The sequence below is a fragment of the Leucopleurus acutus genome (genome assembly GCF_964270905.1).
Source record: "Leucopleurus acutus genome assembly, chromosome: 1".
In the NCBI taxonomy this organism is placed as follows: Eukaryota; Metazoa; Chordata; class Mammalia; order Artiodactyla; family Delphinidae; genus Leucopleurus; species Leucopleurus acutus.
This window is the reverse complement of record NC_139142.1, coordinates 15073508-15094533: the sequence shown is the minus strand read 5'-3', so window position 1 is coordinate 15094533 and position 21026 is coordinate 15073508. Positions and strand designations below refer to the sequence as shown.

At 46.4% G+C, this 21026-nt stretch overlaps 1 protein-coding gene across 1 annotated transcript in view; it reads right to left on the bottom strand.

Moving 5' to 3' along the window:
• KCNK10 (potassium two pore domain channel subfamily K member 10) overlaps window positions 1-18966 on the bottom strand; it is a 141511-nt gene extending 122545 nt beyond the window's left edge. Inside the window, exon 1 of the mRNA XM_082853740.1 lies at window positions 18514-18966. Within this exon, the coding sequence (XP_082709866.1) occupies window positions 18514-18556 (43 nt within the window). The 5' untranslated portion in view covers window positions 18557-18966. The remainder of the gene's footprint in view (window positions 1-18513) is intronic.
• Between the last annotated feature and the right edge of the window lie 2060 nt (window positions 18967-21026).

Here is a 21026-nt window from a genome sequence, read left to right as displayed (position 1 = left end):
CCTCGTGACCCAGGCTGGCATCCTTGACCCTGCTGGCCTCAGTCTGCCCCAGCATCCCAGATGTAGCAAAGAGACTTCCAGACTCATAACAAACCAACTGGAGCCCCAATTTCCCCCTATTCAGAAGACGTGTAAATTTAGATACTTTGGAAATCATGTGTAGCAAAAAGTTCCCATCTGCCAGACAGAGTGAGAGTATTTAAGTACCGAACATCTCAGCCTCTTGCAATTCCTCTGAGATTAATTTACATGTCATCATCATGAGGGAGACTCAACCTCCCATCCCAGTGGTAGACACACAAGCCACAGAGTCCTAATTAACAAAGGTTCTTAATAAAATTTCAATATAAACTAGGCCTTCTTTGAAATCACTGCATTTTCTAACAGAATGTTGCTGCCTTCTGCAAGATCAACACTCATTCTCTACAAAATTAACAAACTAGACATTTTTTCAAAGAGCAATGTAACATCAGAATGGCCTCGTTTTCATCCTTATTATAAAATTTTTTAAGCCCCTTTATTTGTCAAATGTGTGCCTAAGAGAGATTTCTGAAATGCGCAGGAAATCGATCTGAGTGTCTGTAAGAAAGGCTGAGAGCACTGGCCGGGTGGTAAGTTTCAGGAGGGCAGGGACTCTGTGTTGTTCATCTCTTACCTCCAGGCCTGGAATAGTGGTGGGCACAAGGAAGGCACTCGGTAAATATTCACTGAATAAATGAATGAACATCTTCTCCAAGAGGCTGAATATACACCCATGTCCATACTTGTTATAGACTTATGGAAGATTTAGTTTGGAATCTCAGAACCAATATGTTCCAGGATCAGTAGAGCCATAGATCTTCATCAATTCTTCTTTCCAAAGGGAGAAGAGAGACAAAGGCCCCTCCCCTGTTGGCATTACTGTGAGAGGCAGTATTGCTCATGGAGGTTAGATAAGGATGCAAACACGTGCTTTGTTCCCTCTTCGCTGTCTGGGCAAGTCACTTGACTTCTCTAGACTTCAGCATTTTCCTTTGAGAAGCCGCAGAGAGTTTCGATGTCTCAAAAGCCCTTCCCGATTTCTGAAGTGAGTTTAATGTGAACTGGGCTTTTACACAGTCACGGTTGGCCTTCAGTGACTTCCCCTCTCGTCACCACACATTCTGTCCCCTGCTTGGACCTGCGGCACCTCCATCCCACCTGCCCCCATCACACAACTCTATCCATGTCCAGTCTGCTCCCTGCACGACTCCTCCCAAAGTCTGTGTTCAACGCTCCTGACTTTTCCCTTCCCCACTTTACGCCAACCCATCAATACGTTTTGTTCTGTGTTCCATTCCCTCTCAGCTCACGTCTCTCATAGAAACTTGATTAACTTGGCTGTACCAGTGGGTAATTGAGAGTCTGTAAATTATCTGGAGAAGATATATTTGCATTTTAAAAAGATGTGTTCTGGGGAGTCTGACGGTAAATGGTTACATGTACAGGTATGGCTGAGTCACTTTGCTGTGCACCTAAAATATCACAACGTTGTTAATCGATTATACTCCAACATAAAATAAAAAGTTAAAAAAAAAAGACGTGTTCTGGAGATGATGTTTTAATCCATATTGACTTGCACCTGTCTCAGTGGCTAGACTGTAACTTTCCTGGGTATAAAGCCTCAGATCTTTTTCATCTTTCTGTGTCTAGCCGCATTTCTGCTGTCACTGACTCACAAAATGTTTAGGGAATAACCCCAAGGATGAATGAAAGGTTGCCGACGAACAGAGTAACTGATAGGTTTTAGGCAGTCCGATGGTCACGGGAAGGAGTGCTGTGGGTCAGCTTGTAGACAGGGGCTTAGAAGGCTCCTCTAATCCCACCCCCTGTGCCGCTGGCTCCACTTCTCTTTAGAACTGAGTCTGAATACGAAGATTATTGCCTAATAAGCAGGCATTCATGCTCCTATAGAAGCTGTGTTCTCACCCTGCCAGAGAAAGGGACCAGCACTTCATAGCTTCTCATTAATTCAGGCTTCAGGGAAGCCTTCAGAGCTGAGGCCACAAGGACTTGACAGGCAGGAGGTCCCATTATAGTCAAAGGAGAAATACCCCAATGCCACAATGCCTCCAAACACTCCAGGAACAAAGTGACAGTGGGTATGGAGGAGATGCTGGCAATTTTAATTAGGTCCATTATGCTAAACTGATAGCTGAATGCTTCCGAAAGGTGTTTGAAGTACAAAATATTGAATGCGCCATAGTTTTTGGTTTACTGATTCACTGACTCCAAATATAGAAATTATCACAGAATCAAAAGCCATGTAACAAAGCCAAGGAAAAGATTATATTAATTAACAGAGATTGAAAATGTGGCAGCCATTGCTTTAAGATACACCTCCCCCTGCAAAAATAAAAGAAAAAGATACACTTCCCATTCGCAACCAGAAGTTTAGAATTGGTTGTCATAAAGCAAAGAGGCCAAGGAAACCTCCCCAAATGTTTCTCAGAAATTCCTACGATTCCTACAAGACAAGGAATCCCCCAGGTAAGTCCTACATCCAGCACCATGCCTGGCACATAGTAGGTATGCTCCATAAACATTTGCTGAATCAATCATTCGATTACAATTTATAATCATTTATAAGTGGTTTAAATAATCTTTAAAAATACAAATCTGGGGCTACCCTGGTGGCGCAGTGGTTGAGAGTCCACCTGCCGATAAAGGGGACACAGGTTCATGCCCCGGTCTGGGAAGATCCCACATGCCACGGAGCGGCTGGGCCCGTGAGCCATGGCCACTGAGCCTGCGCGTCCGGAGCCTGTGCTCCACAACCGGAGAGGCCACAACAGTGAGAGGCCCGCATACCACAAAAAAAAAAAAAAAAAAAAAAAAAAAAACACAAATCTGATTGTGTCATCCCTACTACTTTAAACTATTCAGTACCTTCCCATTATTCTCAGAAAAAAAAATAAAAAAGCTCCTTCATATGACCTACTATCCCCTGCATAATCTGGCAGCCACCCACCTCCCCATCCTCATGCCACCAGGACACACCTCACACTCTAAACAGGACCAGAATCCAGATTTTCTGGCCAGAGACCAGTGGTCTATTTACTGTGCCTCACTGGCTTTCTCTGTTCTTTTATAACATATCCCCCAAAATCTAAGATCTAAACCATGCAGTAAGTGCAGAAGTGTTATTCAAAACAATGTGTCATGAGCCACCAACATTATGCATGACTGCAATTAAATCTAGAGTACGTTCGCTACATAACTATGCCTAATTTTTCATAGTAAAAATGGAAACGCTGAGGAAATGATGTGCGTGTGGCTTAGTCTGGGTCACAATGAATCAGCTGTAGGTCCAGGAATTGCAAATGGGGGCTCAGGAAATGAAGAATCAGTCAGAAGTTAAAATCACCAGTGTAGAATCACCCTGAACATCAGTCACTGTTCAGGGGTGAGGGTGAGGGTAGTTCCTGGATGAAGGAATAGAGAGGAAAGCAAGGGAACCAGAAGGTGGATACAATGGCATAGCTGCATCCTGAGAATTTTTTCAGCCCCTGGTTACTATGGTTACAGACGCCTTGAGAGTTGGCTCCGGAATGTGACAGGGCTCTCAGGCAGCCTCATTCAACCCACCCTCACCCTGTCCTAGGGCCTCTCTTTGCCATTTTGTGGGAGAAGTAACATATTCAACAAAGCCCATGGTGGCACTCAAAAGACACTGTGTTCACTCTCCTCCACCCAGGACACAGAAGCTTCAGAACTTTCCTTAGACTATAAAGTCGCCTCCGGAATAATCCAGGTGTGCAATGTTTGGAAACGTGGGAACCTCAAAGACATCAAATGCATTCGGCTTCCTGGAAATCATTTTCTCTTCAAGAATGTGCAGAAAAAGCAACAAGGTGGTTAAAAAAAAAAAAAGTATGTTTACTCCAAATATAACAGAGAGTGGCTTCTCCCCATGTGCTGGGCCCATCACCCCAGGCACACCATCCCTGCCGTCTTGGCTACGTTCTGGTTTCACAGTGAAAAGAAACTGGGTATATCATGTGGCCATTTTTTGGTGAATATTTTATTGTGCTCCCTCACACATACAGACATAAGGTCTGCTGCAGAAACACACCAGACGCCCATCCCCTGACATTTCTACTGCCCAGCCTGAGGGATGTCCTGTTCTTCTGGCTTTATCCAAGGAGGTTGGGTTTTCAGTCCCTGAACGTGTAAAGGAAGAGGGCTGTCAAAGAAGGGCAATCTGCAAACGAGGTGGGTCCCTGAGTTGTCTCACTCAACCTCTGGTATCACAGTGAAAAGAAATTGGGTATATCATGCAGTCATTTTTTGGTGAATATTTTGCAGATCCACATGTAGAATGGTGCCCACCCAAAAGAGGCTGAATAGATGCTTTTTGTATTTGAAAAATCTGCTTGGACTGGTTGGTATATTGTGATCTACTATAAGACCATATATTCATATTTTATATAAATCATCATCATACTCGCTGTCTTTCTAAATACCGTTCGGAGCAATGCGTGATAAGAGCAGTAAATGGAATTCAGTAACTTATGGTTCTGTGGGTAAGTGGGAAATGCAGGGTTAAACAAAATCAGCCTGGTTTCTGCACTGCAGGATTCTCAGGGGAGGTGTAGAAGGTACAGGTGAGAGCTCCAGCGTTAACACACCTCCGGCATCAAGTCATAGAGCTACAAGGTAACTTTGGGCAAGTTGCTTAAGCTCTGCAGGCCTCAGCCTCATCATTCAGAAAGCAGGGATAATCATTTCACCTGTTTCTTTGGACTATAAAGAGGACTACATGAGATTATGACTCTAAAGTACTTTGCACAGTGCCTGGCGCTTAGTACGTATTCAATAAGAAATAAGGGGAAATGCTTATGGTGATTTTTAAATATTTCCTCAAATTCTTTGACACTCCCTCCTTCCAAAGTGAGCTTAATCACCCCTCCTCCCCAAATGCGGACTAAATTTAGTGACTCGCATCTAATGAAAAGAATGAGATAGCAAATCCATTTGTGACAACACAGATGGACCTTGAGGACATTATGCTAAGAGAAATAAGTCAAACAGAGAAAGACAAATACAGGGTGATCTCACTTATATATGGAAACTAAAAAAACCCAACTCATAAAAAAAGAGAAGAGACTGGTGATTACCAAAGGCAAAGCGTGGGGAGTGGGCAAAATTAGTGAAGGGGATCAAAAGGTACAAACTTCCAGCTATAAGATAAATAAGTCCCAGGGATGTCATGTACAGCATGGTGACTATAGTTAACAATCCTCTATTACATATTTGAAAGTTGCTAAAAGAGTAGATCTTAAAGGTTCTCATCATAAAAGAATTGTAACTATGTGAAGTGATGGATGTTGACTAAACTTACTGTGGTAATCATTTCATAATGGATAAAGATATCAAATCATTATGTTGTACACTGAAAACTAATACCATGTTTTATGTCAATTATACCTCAGTAAACCTGGATGAAAATACAAAGCATGTGGTGGCAGTAACAATGTATGATTTCTGAGGTTACGTTATAAAAGGCATTCAATTCCACCTCGTTCTCTCTTGAAGCGCTTACTCTGGAGGAAGCCAGCCATGTTGTGAGGACACTCAAGCAGCCCGTGGAGAGATTCACATTGGCAGGAAATGAGGTCTCTCCCCAACAACCAGCTGCAATTTGCAAGTCACATGAGGAAGCCATCTCAGGAGCAGATCCCGCAGCCCCAGTTAAGCTCTCAGATGACAGCAGCCCCAGCCAACATCTGACCATAACCACTGGATGACTCCCAGACAGATGACACACCTAAGCCATTCCTGATTTCCTGATCCACAGAAACTGTGAGATAATCAACACTGATCATTGGTTTAAGCCACTAAATGTTGGGGTCACTTGTTACACAGCAATATCAACTCTCCAGGAGGGAATGAGCATGCATCATTCTGCCATCTGACATGGCCATGAAAACATTTTCTTTCACACAGCATCTGGTAAGACTAGCTTGTATCTCATGGAACACACCTTGGGAAATGCTGGTCGATAACCTAACAGTTTATAAAGCTTGTTCACATTTATTCTCATTTGATCATCTTAGCAAATGTGAAGCAGGTGTTACTGTGCTCTTTATTTTACCCAGGAGAAAACTAAGCCTCCAAAAGCTTAAGTGACTTGCCCGGGTTCACACAGCTAATAGAATTGGTAGAACAGTAACTCACGTTGAGTATTATGATTCTAAACCATGTTTTTTTCTCTGTTTTTTTCCTCTGGTTTGATTAAAACAGTCTAGGTTTTTTAAACCTGGAATAAGAATATGGCGAGTCTAAAAGAGTGCCAGGAAGGGGGGTGCTCTGTGGAATAGGCCACCCTCCCAAATGATCTGGAGAGTGAACCAGATGCTTCTGAAGCATTTGGGAGCCAGAGGCTTCCCTGACTTCTACAGAACAGGGGCCCCTTCAACCGTGATAATAACATAATGCAGGTACCACTCAGGGGGCTCCTATGACAATCTAGCACTCTTCTGAGAGCTTTGTATAATATATAGCACTTCATTTGATCTACATAACAAATCAAGGAAGTACAGGCTGTCATCATCTCCACCTTACAGAGGAGGAGACCAAGTCACAGAGAAATGAAGCAACTTGCCCAAATCAGCCACTAATCAGTGATGGAGCTCAAATTGGGACCCAGGCGATCTAAGACTATCAGGGCGTGAAGGGGCCTTATCAAGCAATGTCCCAACTCTCTCCTTTTCCATAAGAATGGAAGAGCTGGAACTAGCACCTAGATCCTCCCACCCTAAGCTCCTGTAATGTAATGTAGAGGTTGGCATCTAGCCCAGAGGCTGGGTTCAATGAATATAACATGCATTTATACCTGTCAAGTTCTTTTAAGGAGGTATATGCTGAACCCACTCTACTAAACTGCTTCCCATATAGCCTCAAATTCCACCATGAGAAATGAATGCCTTTGGCCTAAAGCAATATTCTCAACTGGTGGAATGAATGTTCAATTGACCAGTATCACATGATACTGAGCATCTCTACTTAACCTATCAGGCTCATATCACATTAAATTTGGTAAGTTACACTATTTATCTTTATCCTAAAATATTTAATGTGTTATTTGGGGGACCCACAGGGCTGTTTACACATTAGAAACTCATTTCTTGGTAGTAAAATTGTTGCTAGTTTGTATGTCAGAATTACAAATATCAGCATTTTAGCCCATTCTGCAAAGGCCACCATGACTTTCAGGCTCTCTATCTCTTGAGCAAACCTGCAGTGACTCTTCAAGCATCTCTTTTTAAACTGTAAACACTACCTTTGCCCCTACATTGGGTAGTTGAATTAAAAAAATCAGAATCCTCTGCATAAGAGATAGCATTTGAAATCAGAACTCTGTAGAAATCATCGGGGGCGGAGGGAGGGTGGAAGGGGGAGAATAAAGGAAGGAAGGAAAAACAGAAGGGAGGGAGGAATAAGTGAGTTCCCTGTGATCACATGATTTGTGTATGGCAGTGGTTGACTCTACAAATCCTATACTTTGCCACCGTTCCGCTTTGTTTCAAAGTTCCCTCTAGGGAAAAAGAAAGTGAAGTAATTGGTAGTACAGAAACTGGAATCCCCTGAAATCCTGCTACCTAACCCTCCACACAACCTCTTCTGCCCACCCCTATCTGCCTCCCTGGCTCTGGGAATAGAGGAAAAAGAGAACACAGCTCCCCTGTGACCACCCCCTCCCATGCCAATGGTTCTGGCCCTCAACCCCCAGTCCAACCCTACAAGGAAGATAAGAATGTCAGCTTTCATTTTCAATTCATAGTACTCAGTCCCAGACACTTAAAAGGGAGAAAAAAAATCTCACACTGTGTCTGCAAACCACAAATCAATGTTCTAGGAAGTCAATGTGAGGTTTCTGTTTCTCCATTTTCTCTCATTACCCGGGATAACAGTAATTAATGAGCCCTGATACAGTAAAGTCTCTGCTGAGAGGACCACTAACACCAGAGCCCACAAGTGGTCAAAAGCCCTTTGACTCCTGTGAGAAACCTGCCAGGTGGGTGTAACCAACATGGTGCTGGGGCCACGTTGAGGTAGATTACATAACCAAGTCGTGCAGAGCTGAGCCCCTAACCACCTCTAACCCTTGCTGGCTCGTCCAGTAAGTGCCCTTCATAACAGAGCCTGAGTACAGCAAAAGATGGTCACTTTTACTCACTCTGCGGCTTCAGCCAAGGGAGCTGTCCAAACTGAAACGTCCTAATTGGCTTTCAGTAAAATGGCTTCCTTCTATTTCTTCACTAAACTCTCTAACCCCCCACAGGCTAAAAGTAAAATGAATCCACTTCCTCAAAAAAGGTACATTTTACTTTTTCTTACCAACAGTGGGCCCCTAGCACTGTGCCTACATTAAACACCGTATTTCAGTTGTGGTGAAATGTCCCAATTTGGGGCAAGATGTGGATTGTGCTCTTGTTTGTTTGTTTGTTTTTCTTTGCAGTACGCGGGCCTCTCACTGTTGTGGCCTCTCCCGTTGCGGAGCACAGGCGCCGGACGCGCAGGCTCAGCGGCCATGGCTCACGGGCCCAGCCGCTCTGCCGCATGTGGGATCTTCCCGGACCGGGGCACGAACCCGCATCCCCTGCATCGGCAGGCGGACTCCCAACCACTGCGCCACCAGGGAAGCCCTGGATTGTGTTTTTTTAATGCCTCTGATTTAAGATGATGCTCATATAGAGCCTGCTATGGACTGAATTGTGTCCCACATACCCACCCCCAAAAATTCATATGTTGAAACCTAAACCCCAAACATAAGTGAAGTAGGGATAGGGCCTTTAGGAGGTAATTAACATTAAATGAGGTCATAATGGTAGGGTTCCCATTCAGTAGGGCTGGTGCCCTTTAAGAAGAGGAAGAAACATCAGAGTACACTCTCTCCATCATGTGAGGCAAGAAGATGGCCATTTGCAACCCAAGAAGAGAGCTCTCACCAGACACCAACCTTGCTAATACCATGGTCTTGGACTTCTAGTCTTCAAAACTGTGCGAAAATAAATTTCTGTTGTTTCAGCCACTCTGTCTGTGATATTTTGTTATGACAGCCTGGGTAGACTCACAGAGAGCCAAAGTACAGATGTTTCAGAAATGGAGTGGAATAGTAAAGTCGACCTACCCAGTTTCAATTCCACCCAGTGATTGCTGGGATTGGCAAAAGGGTGATGAAACTCCCTTGGACACTGAAAAAGAACCGGAGCCAAATCTTGGCCCAGACAGTCTTTGGAACATCTTTCCTCTTTACTTTCTAGGATAATTGTGGTGATTTTGGCACATTATTAATCCCATTTGGAAAGCTGATCTCCTGAAAGTTGGATATTAAATCAAAAGATTATTTTCTTTCCAGAAAATCTAAGCTATACAAATGTGTGTTTGGAAACACATTAATAAAAATAGCACTCAACTAAGCTTACAGGTTGAGCATGAGTCATATACACAAGAGAGCAAAATCTCTTTTTAACCAAGACAGCAGAAGCGGGATCCAAGGGTCTTCAATGAACTCATGGGATAAAGCGCCGGCCAGTGAAAGTACAACTTGAAGAAAACCACATCAGCTAAGGGCTCACTGATCAACCGAAAGCCTTCTTCCTCTAAATCTCTCAGAGAAATCTCTGAAATACATTTTTGGATAGGAAAGAATGGGAGAGTGTGGAATGGACAAAAATCCTGGGAGGGAGGAAAGCTTGAGGAAAATTTCCTGGACGTAAGCATCAGAAGGCCTGGGTTGGCCCCAGCACTGCCTGTTGGCAGCCTTGGGCCCTCATATAAATCATTTACTTGTTCTATTCCCATCAGTAAATCTAAGAGTTCAATACTGACAAAAATAGGGTTATTTAAAGAACAAATGAGGGCTTCCCTGGTGGCGCAGTGGTTGAGAGTCCGCCTGCCGATGCAGGGGACGCGGGTTTGTGCCCCCGTCCGGGAGGATCCCACATGCCACGGAGCGGCTGGGCCCGTGAGTCATGGCCGCTAAGCCTGCGCGTCCGGAGCCTGTGCTCCGCAACGGGAGAGGCCACAACAGTGAGAGGTCCGCGTACCGCAAAAAAAAAATAAAGAACAAATGAGATAATTTGTAAAAAGCGTTCTATAAACTGAAAGGTGATACACACATAAGATATAGGCCTCTCTGGAACTTTGCACTCAACTATGCACTAAAAATGCAGCTTTAAAAAAAAATCCAGCTCCAGCTCTAAGGCTTTGCTTCTTTCTTAAGTGGATTTAACTACCTAAAATGAGCTGCACACCAGTGACCAACATGCACCAAATTATTAACTGGACACCAACTGTATCTTTGTCAGGCTACATCTGCCCACCCACCTGCCCCCACCTCACCTCCACTCCTGGTGAGAAGGCAAACAGAAGGAAAACAGTCTGCTGGAGGCTGTAGAGAGCTGGGAGCTTGCAAGGAAGTGGGAATATCAGTGTCCTGTCCAACACCCCATTAATTAGGGATATATTATCCCAGTCTTATTTGTCCTTTGCCATTTGTAGCTTAAAAGAGTGCTGGAATTTCCATCATGCTCGAAGCCTTAGAGATCCTCTCTGATCCATCCTACATACATTCAGCAAAAGGTTATTGAGCATCCACTACGTGCCAGGCACTTGCCAGGGCCTGGGATTAAGACAGTGAACAGGACAGGGAACATTCTTGCTTGTTGGACTCATGCGCTAGCAAGTGAGGCTGGCATCAGAGGTGACACATGAGCAAGTAAGATGGTTTCAGATCATGACAAGTACCAGGAAGACAACTGAACAGGAGATGTAAGAGAAAGCGATAGGGCTGGGGAACGAGAGGTGAGGCCTTCAGATGGGACAGGGAAGCCCTTGCTAACAAGGTGATATTTGAACTGAGATTTAAAGGATGGAAAAGAGCCAGCCACGCTAACATACATTTATAAGCAATGGAAAGTGCAAGTGCAAAGGCCCTGAGACAGGAACACGTCTGATCTATTTGAGGAACAAAAGGAAGCCAAATGGTCCAGAGGTCAGCTCAAGGGGGATGTTGAAGAGATAGGATCAAAGAGGCCATGTCAATGGCCTCCTTGCACATGGGAGGAAGGTTAAGCCCAGAGAGGCTAAGTGAGCAGCCCAAAGTCACACAGCTAATTATTGCTACCGCTTGTTTTAGAAACTAATTCTTTTGCCCCCAAATTGAGTTTTTTACACTATAATGATCTGCTTGCCTCAAGCTGTAGGGATATTGTTTGCTGATCTTACTGGTTTTTAAAAGCTTTTAACATACATCAAAGCAGATAGCCAATCCCAGTTTTCAGCAGAAGATCATCAACAAGTGATCCCAGTGATTTAAAACGCATATAAATCCTGCTATGAAAGCCAATACTTAGTGCCAACCTACTTTTGTGTAGGTCCTCCACAAACAGTCACTGTGTGTTAAAGGCTTAGCTTTACAAATATGGAGGCAGGCCATAGCTCACCAGAGAATAATCATTTTACACTTAGGTCTTATTTTTGCACCTAAACCTCTTAACAGTGCTTTGCTTAATTCACCCAAGTGCAATCAAAACCACTCTGTTCTCAAACCACCTTCATTTTGTGCTATTAAATTGTCAGGTAATAGGGCTATAAGCAAAACATCATAATTACAACTTCCTTCCAAAATCGGTGAGCACAGCCACCTGAAGGCGCAAGTCTGTCTGTTCATTCCAGAATTCTAAGGAACTGTCCCTCCTCTTTTCTATTATAATGCTAGGGTCTCCTTCATCTTTCCCTTGCTAAACACATTTGGTCTATGTAAACCCAAACTTCCAAAGAACAGACCCAATGTCTGTCCAGTAGCCAGTGACTACCCGCCCCCCAGAGGTAGATGCAGAGATAATATTTGGTTAGACAGGTTAATGGAGAAAGGAATGAGTGAGAAAGACTGATTTACAGCCTCACCCTTCTCTTCCTCTTCCCCCACCTCCTCCTCCTACTCTCTCTTATGCTCTTCCTCCTTGAAAGAAGCTTCTCCAGTCCCTGAGCTCTGGGAACCTCACCAGGCAGGAGCCAGAGGTGCAATAACATAAGGAACAGACGGGAAGAGTGTTTAAGGGCCCATATTTTAGTCTGACCCCACCACCCACTAGCTGTGTGGCCTCGGATAAGTTACTCAACCTCTCTGTTCCTCGATTCCCTCACCTCTAAAATTAGGATCATCTCTTCTGTCTATGATTAAATAAAGAACATTAAATTAATCTTCTGGTTAAAGAATAATTAATAATACATAAGTTAATAAATAATTTAATTAATTCATTAATATATGTGCACCTAGTTCTATGCTGGTGTGAGATATGGTACCCTCACTCCCCACTCTCTTCCTGCCTCCACCCCCTGGCTAGGAAAGACTACTATCACCCACACCTCCAGGAACAATTGTGCCTCAAGTCTGAGCACACTACTAACAGGCAGCTCAGTGGTGTCCTGATGGCAATCAAGGGTCAAACGGGGACAATAACACTGTGCCATCAGATAAGTACTATGACAATAACTGTATGAAATTACGTACATCAAACACCTGGCATGCAATGATTGCTCACTGAATGCTGTGACTTTTATCGGGGTCTTTCCATTTTTAGCATCATCAGTTGTGACTATAGACACTACTTGCATGCTTCTTCACTGTTTTAGGCTGTAAAATGTGGGATTCATCTGTGTTTATCACTGTGACATAAATAGATAGAATGATGATTATATAGAAATGTATTTTAAAAGCCAAGGCAAGTTTCACAAAATCGGCCCCACAGCCCTCCCTATCAGAGCTCCTTGAAAATAACTGATCTGATACTTTAGACAACAGCCCACTTGACCCATCTCCTGGATGACTCAGAGACGTCTCCCACTCAACAAGTCCTGGGCTGAGCTCCTGAGTTTTCCCTCAAGACGAGTCCTGCCCTGGCTGCCTTCCCAATCACTCCAACTACTCCACATCCACACTTGATTCACACAAAGCCTGTAGATTTTTGTACCCTCCCTCGCTCCCTACTCCATCCATTTTTCCATCTCCACAGCCACCACCATGGTCCACACTACTATTGTATCTGGTCCCTCACATCCACAAGAGCCACAAGGCACTTGTTTTGACTCTCAGTTGAGATCATGTCGCTCCTCAGCTTGAAACAACTCCAACCTCCCAATCCACAATTCCGTCCCTACCTGCAACAACACGAGGCTTTGGGATCAGACCCTATGGATTCACCAGCCACACCTCAAAACACATGCTCTCTTGCTCTCTGCTCCAGCCATGGAAGCTTCCTTTCAGGTCCTCAAATATACATGCTCCCTCTGCCTCAGGGCCTTTGCACTTGCTGTTCCTTCTTCTTCAAGTTCCCATCTTCATTAGCCAATTAATCCCTACATATCCTCCAGGTCTCAGTTCAAATATCTGACTATCTTCCCTGACTATCCGCCTCCCGTGGTTCTTGTCAGTCTCTTCCATCAGACACTTTCTTAAAGCCTTGATGCTCTTCTTCATGGAACATGTATAAACTTGTAATTATGCACTTCTGTGCAATGACTGATTTAGGTCTGTATCCCTCACTATAAATTCCAAGAAGGCAGAGCTTTTGTCTGTAGTATTCTGACTGTATTTCCTGTGCCTGGGACAGCATTTGGTTTGTAGTAGATACTCAATAAATATGTTTTGCAAGGATTCCTCTCCCCCCAAAAAAAGAAAACAAACAGACAAACAACAGGCACACTTCCATATTTCCAGAGATCTAGAGACAAAATAGAAGGTCTGGGTTGCACTTAACAGCCCTGGTTGTATTAACAGCACTGGTGTTAGAATAGGAAATGTCTCTTCACTCTGTCTTCAGTACCCAGTCAATTCCTAAGACATTTATTCAACAATGACTGGGTTTCCTCTTTTCCAGTCTGGGGAAAAGAAGAAATGCACTCATAAAAAAAACACTAAACACACACACACACACACACAGATACATACACATCAAATAAACAAATTTCAACCCCAATTCACACAGAGGCGTTGCCTCGCCCAACTCAGCCTTCAGATGAGCTAAGAGAAACGCTTGTCAAAGCATGACAAAAGCAAGAGCATTCTTGTCAAAACTGGACACGAGGTTTCAACTTGTTCTGTTCCCATAGTGATCACTCACGAGAAGCCTTAACATCTATATGCTAATTACAGACACCCTGGACAACCCTAGGCACACACAAATCTGTCTAAATCACTCCCTTTTGCGCCCAGGGGCCACTGTGCAACATTCGTAAAAGCTTGTAAATGACACTACTACTCGGGCGTGCTCCCCTCCCCGAGCCCTTACCTGCCCCACCCTTTTTGAAAACCACTCCCTCCTCCCCCTTCTACTCCCATCTGAGCCAACCTAGCTGCGTGGTTTGGTAATAAGATTGAGCGAAGATTTGGAAGGCCCCGTGGGCTTCATTATTCCGCTTGCCCTAGAGAAGGGCCACCTCCAGGGGCTGTTGCTGCGGCTCCAAGCCCCACTTGCTGCCAGGAAACCTTTCCCACTGAGGACACCCTGCCAGGCGGTGCAGCTCCAGGTCCAGGGGGAGGCACCCCACCCATCTGCCAGAGACAAAGATCACCAGAAACAAAGGACATACACACACACAAAGTCAGAAGGAAATATCGACACTTGGTGAGATTTCAAGTCAAACACCCAGCTTGGTGTATCTTTAAACAGATTTTAAAACAATCCAGGAGGGACACTGATTATGTGATAATGACAGGCGCTATCTGGGCTTGGCACCCACGCTGCCTCCGCCCTCCTCCCACCCGCGCTGCAGTTCCCAGGCGAATTTTCCAGCCTCAGGACACAGGCCGCCAGGAGCAAGTGTGCTTCCAGTCAAGGAAGCGCGCACACGCCGGAGACAGAGGCAGGGCCCGGGCGGTCAAAAGTAAGAAATACCAACCTTTAGGATCCCAGTTCACCTGTTTTCTTGGAGTCTCGATTGGAAATTTCATTGCTCCGTTGCCCAGAAGGGGAGGAAATGAAAAGGATCGAAATAATAATAAAGTCCTCAAGCTTTATACGCCTCGGTACAGCAGTCCAACAAAACAATTTCCAAGGATGGGGGAGCCTTGGACTGGGTCGTGGAGGAACCCCAGAGAAAGACAAGTGGAAAAGATTTGGCTTAGGAGAGAACTGGAGACTGCTTGGGTGTTTGCACCGGTTGAGGGGTGGCCGGCAGCAGCCCCTCGGGTAAAAGGAAAAGTAAGACCAGCGAGCGGTGGATGGAGAGCGAGGCTCGGGAAGATGAAAGAGCCAAGCTGCTTCCCAAATGCGGCGCCGGCAGGTTGGGGGCCGAGGAGCCGGAGGGCCGGCGCGAGGGAGAAGCCCACCGCAGTGTCACTCCAGCCCCTGAAGGCGTGTGCTCACACACTCCCGCGCGCACACACACACACACACACACACTCTCACACACTCGCCCGGGCGCGCGCTCGGGCGGGCACGTCAGCCTCGCTCGGCCGCGCAGAGCGCACAAGCCCCTCCCCGGCCGCGGCTCCTCGCCCCCGAGCGACGCCCCCAACTCCCCACCCAGCGAAAGCCATTGGACGTAGGGGTGGCGCGGCACCCGGGGAGCGCGCGGCGAAGACTACCCTCCCCGCGGCGAACCTCAAAAGCCGCGCCACGCGGGAGGGCGCGGAGCGGGTAGAGGGGCCACGCCAAGGAGGCGCACTCGGCCACTAGCGCCCGGCTGTGGACTTGCCGGCGCGTCTGCTGGAGGTGGCGGGAGGCGGCGGGCGCGGCGGCCCGGAAGCCGCGATGGGGCGGGGAGCCGGCGGCAAGCGCGCCGCTACTTACTGGCTAGAACAGCCGGCGGGCGGGCGGGCTTGGAAGCGGCCGCGGCGCGCTCCGCGGAGTTGCAGCCGGAGACACGCTTGGCTGCTTGGAAGGCGCTGCAGGAGGCGGAGGAAGGGCCGCGGCGGCCCCTCCGCATACCTCTGCCTCGAGGGAGACCTCCTGTCACCGCTTCCACCCTGGGCGCACCCCCACCTGCTTTTCTCACCTCATGTTTTCACTCCAGTCCTCTCCCGCGCCTGGTCCTCCCGCCAGCACCCGAACCCACGTCCCCAGCGCGCTCCGAGGAGGCCAGTGCCAGCCATGAGCCTTTTGTTCTGGGACCGCTCCGCGTCGGCCGCGCTCTCCCCGCCCCGGGAAGCTCGCTCCCCAGGCGCAGCCCGGTCCCTTCCCCAACCACCTGCCGACCGGCCGGGGCCTCTGCTCGGAGGCCGGGGTGGAGGCTGGAGAGAGGCGCCGCCACCCCTGAGGACAGCGGAGTTGCCAAGACTTGGCGGCCCGGGGAGCCCGAGGGCCCGGCAGGGGCAGGTGCAAAGGAACCCCAGACATGTTCCCGGAAAGAAGCTAAACCTGGCGCATTCCCCCTTCCCCCACTCACACTGCCCGCTCCTGAAGCCGCACAGGGGCTTGCGGTGGGACCTCAGTGTCCAGAAGAACCTGGTTGTGGTGAGATGCTCTTGAATGGGCTACTCGAAGTACCAATAAAAATAATGTTTACAAATTACTTCGGATACCTAACGACAGAGACCTGCACAGAGTAGATGCTCAAGAAATGCTTGCTAAATGAACGCATGAACTGCATGAAGCAGTGTTGGACAGGAAGTAGTTTAAGTTACTGTCCAGTCACTGTCCATTTTACGTATATCTTGAACCCCTTCTATGTGCCATCCCTGTGCTAGGTGCTGGCGATATGGCAAAGAGCCAGACTGACATGGACCTTGCCTCCACAGGGCTTACTGTCTAGTGCCATGAGGTCGGGTTAGATCATCGTTGCCTTTACTTAAGAAAGGGAAAGTGACTGTTCAGCCTATTCCCAAGCCTGCCTTCTATGGCCCTAACTGCCTACGCGAGCATTTGCTCTCAGAATGCATGCCGCTCTATGGCACCTTGAGGCTTCGGGGGAGCCCTGTGTCAGCAGCATCTTTCTCATCATCCATCTCCCACTGTCACATCCAGGCTTCAGAGTTACACGGCAAGATCCACTGAGGTCCACTGTCATCTGTGAGAAGGGTTGGTAAGTGCTTTGTAACTGACCCTACAGGCTGCTGGGGAGTTCTCTGCAAATCCCGTCAGGCAAAACTGGTACTAATCTGATGGCACTATTCTGACTCGGACCTTTAGGCAGGTGCGGGTTTCCTAGGTGCTTCAAAGCTACCTTCTCTGGAACTCTGTTTCCACACTTTGCTCCTCTCTACTAGAAGGCTGAGAGGATGGATGAGACCTGGAAAGAAAACAAAGAATGACCGCTTCTCCAGCCATGCCCCCAGAGACACCAGTATATATGTAAATTCTGCTCCAAAACCCAAAGGAAGCTGCTTCCAAGCTCCTACGAAAGCCTTCTGAGCCTCACTCCTCCTCCACTGCTCACAGGCAGAAAGGTGCCAGCCCAGTCACTGCAACGCAACGTTATTACCTGCATCAGAGTCAGAGAGAGGTCTCCACAGAGAAAGGTACCCTCTCTCCTGAATCCTCTGAGGATGCGGAGGCAAGACTGACATCTATCAACTGCCCTTTCACCTTCTCATACTTCTCTCCATTCATCTTCCCTATATGACATAGAGGAAGCTCCAACTGGCCTCATCTTGCAGATGAGAAGAGCGGGGCTCAGAGAGGTAAAGGAACACGCCCAGGGTCACAACACAGAGATTCAAACCCAAGTGAGCTCATCTGGTCCCTGGACCCATGAATCTGACCTTGAAGCAGTCACAGGGGTACTTTTGGGTAATGAAGATCTGAGTACAATATTTTCTAATACTTCAGATCCTCCTCCTTTGCAAAATGAATTGGACTAACTTAGTGCCCTGGGGTCTACATCGGGGAATTAGTTCACTGTCCAAGGCAAATTCCCATGGCATGAAATGCAGCTCAGGGTACATCATTCAGCCAATCAAGAAACATTTATTGAGCATCCCTTGTGTGCAAGACAGTTTGCAGGTTTTTGTCAGAAGTTATTTGGCCCCTGGAGAACCTTGCCCAGAAATGCATCAGCAGGATGATTATTGGGGAGCCAGGCGATTTGGAGCAGAATCAGGGGTCTGGAGTTCCTGATGACTTGCACTAGTCATCAGCTCTTAGGATCATCTCTCTGCTAAATCACTCCCCCCTTTCCCATCCCCAACCTCTGGGGCTTCCCTCACCTCCACTTTTTCTCCCTTCTCAGAATGTGGACAAAAACGAGTTTGTGGGGGGAAAAAAATCTACCAAAATTAATTAATTACTTAATCCCAGCACCCCCTCCCCTAACGTGCCTGAAATCAAGCCCAACTCCTAAATTGCGTATTTGGAATGGACTTCGGGCCGGAGGATGGGTGAAAGGGAGGGTGGCTCGGGGGAGGATGTTCGGAAAGGGAGGGGGCAGGGAGGGGAGCCCCCTCCCAAGACAAACGTCTTAGCACATTAACCCTTTGTGCTCCGCAATTCCCTTCCATCGCCTTCAGTTCTACCTCTTGGTTCTTACAGACTTGATTACACTTACCCCAAGAAGGAGGAAAGAAGTGGTCTGTGTAGAGAAAAAACATCCAAAACAGATGCCGCGCGGAGCGGTTCCCTCTCCTTCTGTGCCTCCGCAACTTTCATGGCTGTTGCTGCGGGAGGGTTAAGTCTGGTGGAAAGAGACCGCCTCGGGCTCCTGCGGCAGGAAAACAAAGCATCCTGGCGCTAAGTCTCCCTGCACCCGCCGAGCCCCGCCAGTGGCCCCGGGCTGTCGGCCACCGCGTCCTGGGCGCATTCGGTGGTAAAGGGCGCCGCGTTCCTTGCCGGGGATGCGTTTCTGCGGGCCGCCCGGGTATCTGCAGCTCAGAACCTGCAATAGTTGTGGCACCACTTTATTGAGTGCCGTCGAGCCGGGCGTGGAAGGGCTGAGGAAACCGGAAACCCCCAGTCATTTCCCGCGAGAGAAAGTTTCCCGCGAGTTGGTGGCTCCTTTACCCCCTCCCCACGCCGCAGCCCGGGGTGGGTGTGAGGGCGGACGGATGCTGCCTGGCACGTGGGGAGTCAGCCTCTCCGAATGACTGGCAAAGAACAGCTCTGCCAGGGGAGAGGTGAACACAGGATCGGGGTGAGGCAGGAGAAAGTCCGGGACAGCGAATCGCAGGGAGCGATGGAGCAGCTTGGGAAATCCTGCTTCGTGTTGGTTTGGCAAACAGAAGCGGGAGGAGGACAGATCTGATTAGAATCTACTTCGAATTCGTTAATCTGCCTTGGATTGTTTCCCTTTGGTTTCACCATTCCGCCTTGAGGTCCGGAAGAAAACCCAATCTTGTATGGTCTTTCTCAGTCCCAAGACACCTGCGAGTCCTCTTCTCAAAAGAACTGCAGAGAAATGTCCAGGTCATTTTTGTGAAAATATTCCCGCACACACACACACACACCCTGTGTAGACTCAGTGGTAAAACTGCTAGGATTATGCATTAAAGTTAAACTTCTCCTACCAGAAATGTTGTCTTTCCTCAGCGAAGTTTCCACTTTGTTCTCAGCATTTAATCATGCCTACATTTGTCTTCACGTCCCAACCAACATCTGCAAAAACACACCATTAAGAATATGTTGCTCTAATCTTAGGCTCTGCTTTTGCCTTGGAAAAGCTGGAGACACATCAGCAACTAAAGGGCAAGGAATGGGGTGTCATGTATCATATCGCTCAATAATAAACTCTGTATGGGTAAATCCTGCTGATTTATTTGACTCAAACCTCTGATTGCGGATTAATGAAGACAACATAGTATGAACTCCAGAGAAGTTGTAATTAAAGCACCAGGCTGATGAACACACTTCATAACCAGGAACTACCTCTGCTTCCCTTGTAAGTTTCTCTACTTGGAAATCTTTTTTTATTGAGATATAATTGATATATAACATTATATTAGTCAGGTGCACAACATAATGATTCTATATTGATTGGTATGTATTGTGAAAAGGTTACCACAAGAAGTCTAGTTAACACCCACCACCACACATAGTTACAAAATTTTTTTCTTGTGATGAGAATTTTTAAGATCATCTCTCTTAGCAACTTTTAAATATACAATACAGTATTGTTAACTATAGTCACCATGATGTATATTACATACCCAGGACTATTTTAAATTTTAAGAATATATTATTTAAGCTCCTATAAGGCATTGTGCCAAACATTTTACCAAAAATGTGCAGAGCTAGAATCCTGCTTATTATAAAACAAGTTTTAAGGTGATTCCCTCTCTCTGAATTAACGCCAAAGCATAATCCCAGGTAATTTCTTTAAAGAGATGGAGCCGGACTTTTTTTTGGTTTTCCCCTCAAATTTTTATTTTGAAAATGTTCAAACACACATAAAAGTTATAGTTGTTTGATAAAAACCATAGTCTCGGTGTCCAGTGGGAACCCAATCAAAGATTTCATTTGGATGTTATTTCTACTTAGTGCATTTTATTCTAGAAAAGTCCGTCCATCTTTTTTTTTTTTAATGACATTGATTTTTTTTTTTTAAGAGTCTAAAGTCATTTGCTTTCTGGTAATGTTTAATGTCATGATGTAGTTAAAGATAAGCTGGGTCAAGGAAAAGCAAACAATTTCCTGACCACAGCAGGTCGTTAAAATAACTCAACAACTTCTAGTTGAACTCAGTGTCTCTGCCAATATCCATGGAATAGAAGGCAGCAATATCCCCGCTCACTCAAGTTTCTCCCCTAGACTCAGCCCTAGCCTTAGTCAAAGAAGTTCTATTTGTTTCTCATCCCCAGTAGGCCATGTTTCAGGGATGAATGAGTGTTTTCACACATCCACACAAAGTTGACAGGCACATATGGTGTTTTACTGAATTCAAAAACAAGAACACAGCAAGGTTACACACCATAGTGAATAATTTTCATGTCATTCTAGGAAGGTTTTAATGTGAATCAAAATTCAAGGCATGTGGAAGGCATGCATGCTTTCAAATAACCTGTTTATTTATGGGCGAGTCTTATTCCCAGAACCTTTAAGTTTGGCAAAGCGTTGAAAATCCTTTAG